We start from the raw sequence: 16,373 nt of genomic DNA, 5'->3' as shown, positions 1-16,373 counted from the left end.
AACAGTCAATGATACTTGGCAATATGGTGATTGAAAATGAGGCCCAATTTCCCGTCTGTTGGTAAACAGAACAGAAACAGTTTCAGGTAGAACGGGTTTAAACCCCAGCAAAAAGCATGTGCTATACACTTTTCTTTTGCCACCTTCCTTAGATGGGCTATTTACGGCTGCATGTGCCAAACTAAAATTTTTGTCAGCCTACATCATGCATAAAGAACTGTATAAAAAATCATAAGCCCCCCCCACTCCGAATATTGAGTTTTTTGCAGCCATTTTCTAATTTTCTAATATCATACATTAAGACAGACACAAAATCAATAGCTGTCATTATTTCAGTCAACCACTTTTGGTACAGGAATACATTTCATGCGTGAAGACTTCATTTGTGTCCTTTAAAAATATGTAGTCCTAATCTTGACCCAAGATACACTTAGAAGGAAGTTTATATCCTGCACTTGCAAAAAAAAGAATTACTTGATCAATACTACAAATGACTTGTTATGGCAACAGCTTTTATGGTGACAGTTTCAGACTGATGAATTTTCAGTTTTCATTTTACAACAGAATTAAGAGGTAAGCCTTACAAAAATAAGTAAACTAAAAAGCATTGTATGGCAATTTTAACACAAAATGTGCAAGTGAAAGAAACAAAACTGGCCAGACTGTTTGGCAGACAAAGACCATTTGATACAATGAACCATGCTGAGTGTTCAAATCATGGGGTTATTTAAAGATGAAAACTCTGGATTTATCTGTTTTTGCATATTGCATGAAAAACACGACTTTGCTGAAAGTGGAAAATCTGGTATGAATGTAACTGTTATAGGGTTTCATGCCATTTTTCAGCACAAGATAGGCCAAACATGGCAACCAGTATAAATGTTGGAGGTTGAATCCAAGAACACAACCCCCCCCCCCCAAACACCGACCCATGAGAAGCTACTGGCAAGCCTTCTCACACTGGTCGAACCCTAGACTCGAACTCATGCAGACTGAGGTGAGATGGCAGTGATCTATACTGTTGAGTGCTTTTAGAATGTAAAAAATATGAACATATGACCGGACAAGTAGCTTCCACCATGGGTCAGATCTGCTACTACTGCAATGACATGCATACATACCACAATGCTAAATGGTGGGGACCATTAAGAGAATGACAACGAAAGAATCCCAACAATGAAAGCTATATAATGCACCCAATTCCATGCAGACAAAAAATGGCTTACTATATGATTATAATCTGAATTTCTGAGAAATATGCAATGATAGTACTCATTTAATGCAATAGTAATCATCTGCAGCCTCTGACACTTCACTTAGTAGAAGCTGTTGCCCTCACAAGCTATCATTTCTAAACGCCCACCATACCATAATTATACAAGAGTAGCACAAATATTATATGATATATATCATTACATTTTCCATCCTAATGAACCTGAAATTTGCTCTAGGGGCTTGGCAAAAAAAAAAAAAGAGTAAATAGTTGTCGACCGGGTCAAATTTCATCAAAACATCTGCAGGGGCTATAATGCAATTGCCTAGCTAAGCAAACTTTTGACACATAATGTAAGTCAAGATATAGAACATGTCAAAGTTTCATAAAAATATCTTATGAAGACTCAAACTTGTATACTGACAAGGAAAATGGTCACAATGTACATTTTCCCTGTGACCTTGAACTTGAGGTGTTCATGGATTTAGTTCCTTATAATGACATTTGTATAATACTGGCTATATCATGCCAAGAAAATAGGTGCCAAGTGCTCCAGGCCAAGGAAACAAGAAAGATGACCAATACTGAACAAATGACCCCTGGATAACCTTTTCAATGCTGAACCAACCAAGCTACTGTGGCTGCCACCTATGGATGGCAATAACTTGTCCAAAACAAAACAATTGGCAGAATTTCAAAACAGAATCATCTCTGGTTCAAAAGTTGCAAGTTGGACAAGGACATCTATAAAATTAAACTTTCCATTATCACTCCTTCAAAATCAAGATAGGAGATGTGACTATGGAGTGATACATACAATCTAGTTATAATGGTGCCCTGAAAACATCTTTCATTGCTCAAACTTGTACTCAGACAAGGATACATGTCAGTTAAATTTCCCCTGCCATGACCTTTTACCTCAAGGCTGAGGTATGCATAATTTGTGATACAGTGTACACAACTGGCAAAGTTTAATTAAAATATCCTTCCTGGTTCTCAAGTTGTTATCCTTTGGACAAGTCCACACACCACAAAATTACTTTTTCCATTAAGATGATCTTAACATCAAGATCAGGGGCATGGCAAATGGTTCAAGACATTATCTAGTCATGTTATATACTCGGTGGAAAAGTTCTAGTAAGACTTCTTCAGTGGTGCAAAATTATACTCCAGACAGACACAACCTACACAATTACATTTTCCCTTCCTGTGACGTCAAGGCAGTTTTGGTTGTAGGGTTTAGTGCCATTTTTCAGCACAAGATAGGCTATACATGGCAGCCAGTATAATTGGTGGAGGAAGAACCACTGACCCACGAGAATTTACTGGCAGGCTTTCTTACCTACCAACTTTAGCCGAGCCCGAGACTCTAACTCACGCAGACAGAGGTGAGATGGCAGTGATCTGTAACAGTGAGCATTTTAGACCACGCGGACACTCGGAGGTCCCCCATCAAGGCAGTAACGTATGCGTAGGGTTAACATCATGTCAGCACAATACTGGTTACATGGTGACAATTATTAAGTTCCAATTATGTCAAGAATTAAAAGGAAAACACTCCATATATGCCATCATATGTGAGTGGCCATGTTTCAAAAAAGTTATCTTCAGTAGTAACAAGGAAAAAGTCCCAGAATTATTTTCTTTGCGATGACCTACTCAGTGCATGGGGCGTGGTTATAGTACACACCAATGCTTGAAAAAGGTGGCTTTAAAATATCTTAAAAACTCTGGGAAAAAGTTTGATCTGGTCTGTGTTGAACTGCACTGCAATACAAGCTATCTAGTGCAATTGCAAGTTGAAAAAGGTGCTTTGCCAAGACCCTACTATGGTAGCTGATCCAAGGGTAGGATTTAAAAACCCTTTCGAACCAATGAGCCACCATGACTCTTGCCTTTACTAGCCACATCCAACAGAGTGCACAGAGTCTAACCTACAACCCATAGCCCTCATAGGGGTGGACACCAGTCAAAGAACATTTTCATCTGGCAGGCCCTTGAGATAGAGAGTATCGCTATGACAACAAGACAGTCATGATCTCTAACTATTACAATGCTGTGGGCTATGAAACAAATATTAACAGCATGACAACTGAACATAATGCACCAGAACTGTGACAGGCACCAATAAAACAACTTACAACAATACATGCTAAAGTAAATGACATTCACAACCAGTTCTAGAACTGGAATAAATATATTCTTCTGGTGACATTCATTACTCTTACAACTTCTGTGGTAAAGGATACCAACACATAAGGTCAGCATGAAAATATTTTTAAAATCTTATAAAAATGCTAGACTAGTACATACAAGAACACCCCAAAAAAATGTCTTATTATTTTGATAAGGTTAGAAAAGATCTTTGTGCATGGGACAAAACAAAAACCTAGCTAGGTGTGTAAAATCTACACAAATATTGTTTCAAAGAAAAGAAACATTACGGGATAGAAGGAATTCGAAAGAATTTTTCAGCCATGGTAACGTTTGCTGAAAATCACAAATTCAAACATTTAGTTGTATTGTTTTTTCCCCTTTTGCCTACAAAAATCGGGAGCACGTTGAAAAATGTATCCTCTCTGAAAAACTAATAAACATTACAAAGAATATTTTGCCATCTAGGTCAATTCAAGCTCCAGATTACTTGCACTGTTTACAAATACAATGTCCGAAGATATCCCCTTGTACTGTAATATTAATTTTTGTTTAATAAAATATAGTTAAATGATTGTTTTATCCAGGATAAAAATATTAAATTAATTTTTTAATATATTTTGGAACGATATTCATTTGTGTCCAACTGTTCTAAATAAATATAAAAAACGTGTACCAAGAATCAAGACTTCAGCTTCATTGTCACTTACAGACACCAACTTTCCTTTCAATCCAAACAGCAAAGCAATAAGATTTATGTTGCCTACTGGCCAAAAATGTCAAATTGCAGAAAGTTCCGAAGTATAAAAATTTGAAACTTTACTATAATGGCATGGGAAAAAATCTAATCAGATCATCTAAATAGAAATACATGGTTTCTTTTTCATTTTGACAAATTCCAAATAGTTAATGTGAAGGAGAAAAAAAACCCCAAACAATGGCGCTTATGGCTTTTCAGGTCGTCAGCTCACGACCATAATGAAGGGTACAACATTTTATGACTATCAATAAAATATTTTTGTGCAAACGCTGAAATGGTTATGATGGGCAGATCAAATGACCGGAACAAAAACCCAACCTACTGTTATCGCAATGGGGGCATAAATAAAGTTTAGCTTAGGATATGAAAACATGGAACATCTACTGCCACCCATTTACTTTTTCTTTCTTTGCCAAACAATATCTAACAAATATACAAAGCAACTTGCACTTAAAACAAACCCAAAAGAAAACACCTGAAACCTATGGGCTCTTAAACTCTCCATAGTTTTCAGGTTAAAACAGAAACTGGCAATTATCTTTAAATAATACCAATCACTAAACTAGGCATAAACTGAATTAGTGCTGAAATGAACACCTGGTTTTGCTGTTAAAATACTCATAGAGTGTATTTAATTTGTATTCAAATATATATGCTGCAATGAAATATTTACCACTGTCACTGCTGACTTGTTTTACTCGCAAGTGACCAGGTCTCTTTTAATCGAGCAGAGTTGATACATATGTGATGTTTTTGTTGGCATCACCACTACCAAGGCATGTAATCCATGCTTGATGAATCTGGCTTTCTCCAGTTGCTGCAAAAGCTACAGGTTTCTGGTCATTCTTGGTTTAAATATGCTTAGAATTAACTGTCCTTGATATGTTTTCCATAAACACTAGATGACTTCCACTTAACATTTTCAAATTTTTTGTACAGGACTGGAGACGGGTCTACGGTTGATATCATGCAACTATTGGACCTCTGATGTCAAGGGCATTTAGGTTGCAACTAGCAATGCAAATATCAAGTACCAGGTCAATTTCATCAATGCTGCAGTTTTGTTTGGAATTGGATTCAAGATTGACAAGTTTCTAATAAAATAAATCACCAATCGATTTCATCTAGGTATAGCCTGATAAAAGGTTGTTTAAGCTTCCAGCTCGATGCAAGGTCATTTAAGCTTGGAAAGACAAGTAGTAAGAGGCTAACTTATGCCACCAATGCATGGTTGTGGTGAATTCCAACTTAAAAAATTGGCTCTGACCACCACCACAATATAAATGTCAAATTATCTAAAATGGGGGTGGGGTGTGGGGTGGAGGAATGAAACCAGGACTATTCTGCTCTGCATTCATACAACAAATATTTGAATACTAATTTCTGATTTCAATAGCCTGCTAAAACTATTCTTAATCATATATTCATTTCAGCACTAAACAGACATTTGCATTAGAAAAAAAAAAAAGCCTTTGTATCTTTCATAACTGCATGGTAAAAACTAAGTATCGACAGCTTATAATCCCAGCTGGTACTGGGACCGACTTCTGTGTATTTGTGCAGGTTTTACCAGCCCCATTCAGGAAGGAGGGGTGCGCTGACCTGGCCGGGTCTGGTCTATTGAAGCCCACTTGAGGTGGGGATTAGCAATCACTGGTCAGTTGTACAAGAGTGAGGCGTGTTCCAATTTGCAGTGGACCATGCTGTCTTGATTCTTCAACAATGCCTTCCCGCTGAAACCATAAACTGGTTGATTGAAGGGATATCCCGACATCATTCCACATGAAACCGCATTACCACTCCACAATCGTGCAGTACTATCCCAGGTTCGCCAACTTAATTCTACTGTTCATTGCCAAATGGAACCATTTGTCCAATTTCACATTTCAAACACTACATCACACGCGAAGCACATCTTGTCACACACTTTGAGAGTATGTGACTTTGTGTGCCATATCAGCATCATCATAGCTTATCAGCTATTTTCCTCCCTTGATAATAGATTTTAATTTCCTATTCTCGAACTTAGCCACAAATCTTTTACTTCCAACATATTTTCGTTAAGCTTACAGCCAAAAGGCAAGACCACTTTTTAAAACGGTAACTGCATAAGGATCATCATTTTCAATGTGATTTTTCAAAGAGTATACAATTTTATATTTTAAGACGAAGGATTTTATATTTTATGTTAGAACCTTGACAATTTTTTTACAGCCATAGATTACAGACTTTTTTCCATCAGAATTTGTCATGATCATAAAAGTCACTACAGGTATCAACGCTTGCAGTCCTCTTTATAGCAACTGGCTTGGTTTTGAAGAGTCAACTAGAGCAGCACTTTAGTGATAGACCTTTGTTGGCTCTTACTGCACTGCATAACACCGAGACAAAACCCAGCTAAAGTCCACCGTGAATTTAACAGTGCCAAATACTACTTATCTTATGAATGACTTGGTATTTTCTTCATTTTTTCTTAAAACTCACTTTTATAAGTGGTCACACCTAAATTTTTTTTAGAAACAAATGTCTGCATTTTAAACTTTGCCGCGACAATTTTAATTCAGCTATTTTAGACAAATTTCACGAACTGCGCGATACAATTTAACATCTCAAATTGCTTTCTCATTCTGGATATCTGCTATACTCCATTATCTTCGAGACGGTGTATGCATCACTGATTGCGTACACAGCACTAAATTTCAAGAACATGGCAACTTTTTCACCCAAAATAATAATTTGGTGACGTTCTTATGACCAGACAGATGAATTCCCATGACCAGTGTGGCACTGTGCAAACTACTTTTGTGCACTGTAGGCAAAACATTCCCCTCCATCTGACAGATGAAAATGATGCACTTAAACTTTAGCCAGGTATGACGACAGATGCAGAAATATTAATTACATCTTGCATAAACTTTTTGCAGATTGGGCGGATATCCTTGCTTAGTGTTGCGCTGAACATCATGACCTGCTTCTCGTGTGGTGTCATCCGGAAAATTTCTTGCACATCCTTCCTCATATCTGTAAGGAAAAACAATGTGCTTCTAGATCAATCATGCCGATTTATCTGGGGATAAATTGTTAAAAAGGAAATTACCTACCCCACTACCCATCCCATACCTGAACTTTCTTAAGAGAGCCAAGCTTTGTAGCAATCCAAAAGTTGTGATGAAAAAAGAAGAAGAAGAAAAAAGGATTTTCCCCAGCTTACATGTACTGCATTTCAGTCTTTCAAAACAGGCACACACATCCCACATTTAATAGTACTATGTTTAGATAACAGCATGGCAGGATTGACAGCGGAGATTATTGACCAACTATTCTCAATAAAAAGAACCTTTAGTCAAGTCTTAAAGTAACATAATCTGCCAAAAGCCATTATTTTCTGACCCGATTTCCCACGACAGTGATATCGGACCTTTAGTGAAATAGTTCACAAAATTCACCCTAACTGCAACAGTTCACATGTGGTAAAGCACCGACTGAAAAATTGTTCTACATAACCCATATTGAGCCAATGACACACTGATCTTTTGACATTAAAATCCCAAGGCCTCATGGACACCCATCTACAAGTGTGAAAAAATGGTTATGGTGTAAAGTTACGTGAAAAGCGATTTTACTCCTTTCAGTTGCTGTGAAGTACCTTTGGATGCAAAATTATTGTACAAGCCATCTAAAATGTTTAGTCAGTAATGGCAGCAATCCTTGATCATGGATTTGCATCACTTTTACCAAATAGTTATTTATGCCAGCATGCTCTGCAGCAGGTCTTGTACATTTTTTAAAAGTTGATCAGTGTTAAAAGTGGGACCCAACAGCCCTACCAATCTGGAAAGTGATGTCAATTAGGAAGAAAAGGGGCACTGAAATATCAATCCTCATTTCAAACATTATCACAGGCACTAAAATCATAAAATTTATTCATTTCTGCAACTGAGCTTTCCTGCAAAATCTGTTAAAATAGTTGCTCTCAGTACAACCACATTAATTTTCCACTTTCCTTGTCTGTTATTGTGGTCAGGCTAATAATGAAACTGTTGAAAATGTACTTTACTCTGTCTCTGCGACATTTCACAATGCTGGGAAAGTAAGTGTTTATCATCCCCTATCATGACCCTTCCAAAACGAGATCTGAATTCTCATACCCAAGTAATCATTCACCTCTATAATTTGATCCAACAAGTGTAAAAAAAAAAAATCCTCCCTGTACACCATTTTGGAAATTAACACATCTGTTTTGCTCAAGATTTTGTATTCTCTTAGTATTGTATCAGTTATCCACTACTGACTGGAACTAAATCTAATCAAAATCAGTAAAACTGTTCTATGAAATTGATTGTCTTTTGATTCTTCAGCACACACTATCCATTAAGCATGAGATGCACCTGATCCAGTCAAATGTCAAATTTCAGTAGTTTTAACCTTTTTTCAGTTTCATGTACCATATGGAAAATATATAAGAAACTTTTGTGCATGAAAAACAAGAAGGCCCACTAGAACAAGAATGTAGCTAAGAATGAACCCTGATCATTGGATAGACATATTTGTTTATACATTTTTTTGCAGACTTGTATCATTTGCACAAGAACAAACTGTCTTCACATCAGGCTGATCTGATAAAAAACAATGTTTTTAAACAGTTAAAATAGAAATTGACAATGATGCATGACTGCCATCTGTGTAACTTGTAGAAGGGAAAAAACATGTAAAGCGTGGTTGAATGTAGACGAGTGATCATAAATTTAAAAATGTTTTGAGGAACCCTTAAATACAACAGTAGAAATCCACATTCTGGCTCCACCCCACCCCCACAAAAGGTAGATGGTGACATTATCAGACAATATTTCCATGTCAAGGAAAACAAAGGTCCTTACCAAGAGCCATCAGCATCTTGTCACATTCATCGAGGATGAAGTGCTTGACATGCTTCAAATTCAGAGCTTTGGCTTGAGCAAGAGCCAAGATACGTCCTGGAGTGCCAACAACAATGTGAGGGCAGTTCTTCTTCAAAACCTCTTCATCTTTCTTGATTGGCATGCCACCAAAAAACACTGCGATCTTGACATTGGGTATGTACTTGCTGAACTTTTCATAATCTTGGCTGATCTGGTAGGCCAGCTCTCGAGTGTGAGCCAGAACCAAGACGGACACCTGGAAAATACGTACTTCATCATTAAAAAAAAAAAACTCTAAATTGTTCACATTACACCTAGGTGATCCAAGCATCTTTAACACCATTGACCATTTGGACCAAAAATGTAAAACTTTGTGGGATATAAATATACATATTATTGTACAGGAAACATTACCAGCAGGCAACATTTGGCCCAAAGGCCTGTAGTTGTACCATCTGTATTTAAAAATGTGCACTTTCTATGTATCTTACTAGAGATTTCAATTCAACATATTTCAAGTTTTTATTCTATTTATTGAAACCAGAATTTCTCAACATAGTGGCCAGTATCTACACATAAGTAGGTACTGGCAGCCTCCCTTAATACGTGTAGCACTTTCAACAGAGCTCCGTAAAAATGACCATTTTCTACCAGCCACAGTCATTGTTGATGCATTACCAGCATTACAATTTATGATGAAAGAAAGTTTATTGTTTGCTCTTTTTAATTGTTTGTTTGAGATGAAAATAAGTATGTACAGCAATTTGCATCTAAAAAAAGCCAGTCACACTGTTGGGCACGATTCAGTCAGTAAGAGATATCGAATTCTCTAGGGAAAACTCCAAAGCCACATGGTCAACACATAAAAATAGCACCACATTGTACAGCAGATAACGGTGTTTATTTTCATGCAAGTTTGAAAAAGTAATGTTTGAATTTTGCTTGGTCAGCTTAAAAAAAAGTTCATTTTCTGGCAAAATAACTCTATCATTTTTAAAAATTAATATATGATACCAATATGCGCTGGAAAGCCCAATTTTTGTCGAAACTAATGATATGCATGGCTTTAAGGTCTCATTAAAGGCAGCCAATTCCAAGCATGTAAACCACAAGGTCATATTCAAATGTTTAGAGTCACACAGAGAGATGATTCCGAATTAAATGACTGACTTCACATTGACAAGTGATCCAGATTTTGGTCTTGTGAGAAATTTCAACAGCACTTTGGTAAGTATTGTTTTTCTTGCTTTTCCAAACATTTATGAATATTTGTATGCATTTCTTTTTTTATATATTTTAATGGATGAAACAAGATAATCTTCAAAAAAAGTGTGTGTATACTGTGACAGGAAGTTCACAATTACCAGTGTTAGCATATCTTGCATTCCGAGACTGCGAGAGCAACTTAATTTGAATAAAAAATAACTACCAATATTGATTCGATGAATTAGTAAAACGAGTCAATAATTAATCATTCTGTGCATAAATATTTTGTGTAGTACTTGTTTTTTTTGGCTCATTTCCTTACAGTTATTGGACATAAAAAACCGGACGTTGGTTTCTCTCTTAACGATATATCTCTTCTTTCTGTTGTTTTCATCAAAATATTTCTTGGTTGCTGTTTCATATTTTTAGTTGGTATCTCTGGGAAATCAACACTTTTATTATACACGAATGGTAATTAATCTGTGTTTCTTAGCTATAAAAATAAATTTCTGTCCTCCCAATCAAAATATTTCAGAAGTGTCATGATTTGGTATTATGTATAAATACATCAAGATATATTTTTTTTGGTAAAAATAATTCTCAAAGTTAAAACATCTAAAATTATACGACCTGAAGATCTCAATCTAGAACATACAAAAAATAACTTAAAATTTTTTTATAAATATTTTAACAATGTAATATATCTTAAGTTTAATCTGGAATACACAAAAAACAAATTAAGTTTCCCATTAACTGTGCTGTATTGCACTTTTACAGAGAATGAGGATGTCTATGTGGTTGATTAACAAGGGCAAAGGGAGAAAAATAGCCCTTAAGCAACAAGATCAAAACGTCATCAAGTTTTTGATCCAGCTCCACCAGCTTAAACATAAATTTCTGATCACTTATGACCAAATTCAAGAAATTTTTGAAAAGATTTGTTCAGCCTCATGTCAAGATGATTTTAGGCATACAGATTTGCAGAAGGAGATGCTGCTGCATAAGCAAAGCTAGAAACTAACCAACATTCTTCGATAAAGTTTTCCGGCTTATTTTTTGTTTTATGATACTAGAAATGAAGTTTTGATATTAAGCAATGCTGATGGGGGATTTTCCAAACAGACATAAATTTGGTATTGAATCTGCTATAAAATGTTTTTACATTTCAACAAAATATTGTTACTCGTTGAAATCTGCATCTTCATCACTATGTGGCAATAAACAGTAACAAGCTTCTAATTCGTAAGGAACTAGGATGTGCTTCAACAGACTAAAAATTCAGTTTTTCTTGTTACAAGTTCGAGGCTCATTACCTGTCCATCCACTGGTTCTAACTGTTGCAGTGTGGCCAGTACAAACACCGCGGTCTTCCCCATCCCAGACTTGGCCTGGCACAGTATGTCCATGGAAAGGATAGCCTGTGGGATGCATTCATGCTGAACTGGAAAAATGAGTTAGTGTAAATTACATTTCCATTAAAAATGAAAAAATTCTAATTCACTCTTATTTCATGAAAATCTGTTGTATAGCAAGCATGGCTTTCCTTACCCACCAGGGAATTTACCTGGCTGTGTTTACTTTACACCTGGCTTCTTTAATAAAATGCCTGTACCCCAATGGGGTGGGGGGCCCTACCACCACCACCCAGGGCCTAATTTGGCAACTCATCCTCCAACTTAAAATCTAATATTAGAGCAATCTACACATGGAATGTTTCCTCTTTTCAAGAACTAACTTTTAACTCGATATAAATACATTTATATGCTTGGTGCAAATTGTTTCAAACTTGGTTGTGAGGTTAAGAGATTGCCAAGCCCAAAAGAGCAAACAAAAATTTACTACATAATAAACTCTTTAAAGCTTCATCTTTTTCCCTAGATCACAATGTATTTTAAAGTCTTATTTCGATCAACATGTAAATCATTTTAATCCCACCAACACCAGTTAGCATACTGCCACTTCATTTCAACTGAATTTACTTCTTGGTTAATGAGAATTTAGATGTCAAGGACACTTTTAACAATAACAAGCAAAGGAAATGTAATCAAAGTTTATTTCCCAAGAACACAGAAGCAGCCAACCTGAGTGGGTATTAAACCTCTGCCCCTTGATTTACAAGTCCAATGCTATACCTACTCAGCTTGTGTGACTGCAATCTGATTAAAGTCAGATCTCCACTGTTATACATGAAGATCCGACACCGATAGCTTAGATGTCATGTTCTGGTGAGTTATTTTAATACCATAATCGCCAAATTTATCAGCCACTCAGATCGAACTGTGTTGATGAAAAGCACAAATGGGTACTGAACAATTTGATTCACTTTCAGATTTCAGTCCGATTCATCAAGCAGAGTAGTCCAATTCCCTGCTTCGTATGCTCCCTGCATGAGAGAGCACATGCCAACGTGGTAGTCACATGATACAACAAAACTCTCCGGAAGTTGGTCTCAGAATAAATGTAGAGAATTTTGTGCCCTTTCGTTTTTGTATTTTTATTTGAACGACTTTAAGTTTTTCCTTCAATATTTGAAAATGAGGGTTGTGAGAGATAGTGTGTTCTCATCCGACTAGATATTTGAAATCGCCAATACCAGCTCAAATTTCATCAATGCTTCAGTTTTGTTGTCATTCAGCAGATTAAAGATATAACAATTTTAATATTGATTTCATGCAGGTAATTTCTCCTGACTTTTTCCTGATAGTGTGGGAACCCTGTTAGTTGCATTACACAACTACACTTCACGTCACCTGGTCAGTTTCACTACCCAACAGACTGGCTCTTTCTGGTTGCTGGCACAAAAATATCCAAAATATTTTATAATTACATGTACATTAAAAACCATGTGAGCACTAGACATAGCAACCCAGGAAACATGTTCCCCATTAACAGACCATATAATTCATCAAATCTTTAGGGACTTCAAACGATTTTGATCGGTCTTTCTTCAACCTGCATTGGAAAACATTTAAAAACAAATTTTATACCCTCAGAGGGATGTTCAAATCCTCTGTCAACAATAGATCTGAGCAGTTCTGGTTTTAGAAGAAAGTCCCTGAATCCTGAGCTGTGAATAGACACATAAGTTCCCTTCACTTCCTTTTTTGTTTGAGCTGCATCACCAGCCCCATCAGCAGTTGCTTCATTCTCTTCCTCATCATAGTCCAGAAGTTCAGCTTCGTTCTCGTTGTCTGCCATGCTGACAAATAGTGATGCTTTCAGGTAACTGTAAAACATTTAAAAACGACATTAAAGATCTCTTTGCATCCAACAAAAATCATACCCTGAAAGTTTTCTCATGATTTCCCAAACATTTCAGTTTTAAAAAGGTGATTTAACACATATCCTTACTTTCAAATGCATCCGTTATATTCTACTTTTTGAAATTCACAAATAGAGGTTCCTTTTTCCATGCCTCTACTAAAATGAAAGGTCCTTTTATTTTAGGGTGGACTCTAGCTAGCAGTTGCAAAGTGACTAACAAGCCAAATATATTTGTTGATTTTCAATATACAATAAGGTGCAATGATTTTTGTTGGGTCTAATGCCATTTTCTCAGCACATGATAGGCTATGCATGGCGGCCAGTATTAATGGTGGAGGAAGAACCCGGGAAAACCTCGGGAAGAACCACTGACTCACGAGAAGCTATTGGCAGAATCCCAGACTCGAACCCACACAGAGGAGAGATGGCAGTGATCCGCAAACGGAGAGCGCTTTAGACCACTCAGGGCCCTGTTAAACACTAAAAATGTTGGGCGAGACTGACATGTGCTCATGGTTACCATAGCCAAAGAGAAAATGGGTGGAAAAGTAATTTTTGACCACAAAAAAACCCTCGAATATAGTGTGTACTTTTCCATCAAATATAGTCATTATGAAAGTGTACATGGACAGTTAATTTGTTTCCACATATTACATATTCTCGGTTCATTACTATTAGGCATATGCCAGATAATTAAAACCTTACTTTCAAACAAGTAACTACATTTCAGTGTGGTAAAATATTTAGATGGCACAATAATTATGTTATTCACAAAGTTTCTCCATATAAAACATAATTCCATGTGCTTATATATAGTTCATTGATAAGGAACAAATACTAATCATAATGAAAATGATACAGTCGACTCCGGTTAACTGCACAGCCTCGGGCCCGTCACGAGACTGTACAGTTAAATGGAGTGTGCAGTTAACCGAAGTAGGGTACAGTACAGTTTTAAATCAGCACAGCATGAATATAGGTGAAGAATAACGGATACAGATGATTAGAATCCACTTTTTCAACGTTTATTTAAATGAAACAAGAGTCTATAATGAACAGCACTAACGTAATATTGTTAAATCAAACACAATGAAACTGACGATTTCCGAAAGAAATCAGCAATTGATGTCTGCACACAGGTTTTACTATTAAGTTGGTGAATTGCCGACTCTAGTTTGTAAAACGGTTCAAACAGCTCACATTCTCTCTGTTCCATGAATCTGCATAAATTCTGGAGTGATTGAATAGCGACTTTAGATGAAACCTGGTCATCTACTGCGTCGTCATCACTTCTTTCGTCAATTTCTACTGAGTCGTCGATTTCACCTTCTGTCTGAAGAGTGTCATCTATTGCAACACATGATTGTTCCCATGCTATTGCTCCCTGGTGGGCGGGAATATATATGTATCTACCACCTATGGCGTCCTTTACATGTCCATCATTTACAGAGTCGCATTTACTGGCTTAATTGGCAGCTTATTTGAAGCGCTACAGCAGTGGACTGGCAATAACTGATCCCGACTATACATTGTGCAGTTAACCGGAGTAAACTTGTAATGAATAAAGTGTGAATACTCCGGTTAACTGCACAATGTGCCACGGGCAGAACATTTATCGTGCTATTATCCGGAGTGTGCATTTAAGCGAAGTGCAGTTATCCGAAGTTTGTTCCCATTGAAAAGCATTGGGAATAAACGGGACCGGCGTAACTACAAATTTATTTTTGGTTGCCATAGCAAGCAAAAAGTAATATTAATATTTGAAAGGTTTAAAAGACTTTAAAAATCTTTGAACTAGATACAGCATTCATTGTTCAATGAAATCAATGTTATCAATTTGTTTTAATTATGAAGGTAAGATAATAATTATCATACTGTAGAACAATAATATTTGTCATGTTTTAGGGTGAAGAGAAATATACTGTTTATGGAATGAAGTCAAAGTAATGGAAAACCAGTTATTTCATTTGAAAACTATTGAAAAGCAGATTTCTTAAAGCTTTTCATGTCAACATCTCTATAAGCAATTACTGTTGGTTGCAAGAAAAAATTTGACGAATATAAGTATCTGTATACAATTATCACCAAAACTGAACAGGTATAAACCGTAAAAGTGCATGACCCGCTTAATAGCCAACCTATAATTCCTGAGTGATCTCAAGATGCACAAGGTAAGCTCTAAATTCATTTATTTAGGCAAAGTTATATTTTTTTAAAAATACTTGAACTTCTCGAGGTTGGTGTGCATGATTATTAAAAAGAAATGGTATAAACTTGTTTGAAAAGTAATTTATTTACTTCTGTTTTCTTATTGTTTCTGCCTAATTTAGATAAAATGTAATAACAATATGACAACGAACAAACAATACAGTTCAATGCTAGTACACTAAAAGCAGAGTTGTACTTTGCTTTGATGTAAGCGACCTTACACCATACCTGTAACATTTCACACCGGGAGAAGAAACAAAATCAATATTTTGGGTCATCCCACATCTACCTCCCAATTCCATAGTATCTTCTGATTTTTTGCAGAGACCTCTTGATTATTACGTCTTAGATTTTCATTTCTCTTAACCCTTTACCTCAGAGAGCATAGTGACAAAGTGCAGCTCGCTATACATAGAACACAGGTTACCTAGTTGACCGCATATGCATAGCTTGCCTGTGAACTATTAAGCAATGTAGTGTATGTTACGTTTAACAGCAATTTTAACCATTTTACATTTTTGGTACACATCTATTACATGTGGAACAATTTAAGAGTAAAGTCCGAGTGTTATAGCTGTGTAATTATTTATCACGGAAGAAATTGTTATGTGCTTTAAAATCTGGAGAGAATTCGTTCACCATCATGTCAGTGAGGCCGTGTGACCAACCG

At 36.3% G+C, this 16,373-nt stretch overlaps 1 protein-coding gene across 1 annotated transcript in view; it reads right to left on the bottom strand.

Annotated features, from left to right (window-relative positions):
* LOC149778800 (spliceosome RNA helicase DDX39B) overlaps positions 1-16,373 on the bottom strand; it is a 30,781-nt gene that overhangs the window by 8,532 nt on the left and 5,876 nt on the right. Inside the window, exons 2-5 of the mRNA XM_089939554.1 lie at positions 13,219-13,457; positions 11,545-11,672; positions 9,005-9,281; positions 7,030-7,148 (exon numbers count right to left, since the gene is read on the bottom strand). Coding sequence (XP_089795680.1) covers positions 7,030-7,148; positions 9,005-9,281; positions 11,545-11,672; positions 13,219-13,429 — 735 coding nt within the window. The 5' untranslated portion in view covers positions 13,430-13,457. The remainder of the gene's footprint in view (positions 1-7,029; positions 7,149-9,004; positions 9,282-11,544; positions 11,673-13,218; positions 13,458-16,373) is intronic.

The sequence above is a fragment of the Sinohyriopsis cumingii genome, chromosome 17 (assembly GCF_028554795.1).
Source record: "Sinohyriopsis cumingii isolate HCF-2022 chromosome 17, ASM2855479v2, whole genome shotgun sequence".
Classification (NCBI taxonomy): domain Eukaryota; kingdom Metazoa; phylum Mollusca; class Bivalvia; order Unionida; family Unionidae; genus Sinohyriopsis; species Sinohyriopsis cumingii.
This window is presented reverse-complemented; position numbering and strand designations above follow the sequence as displayed.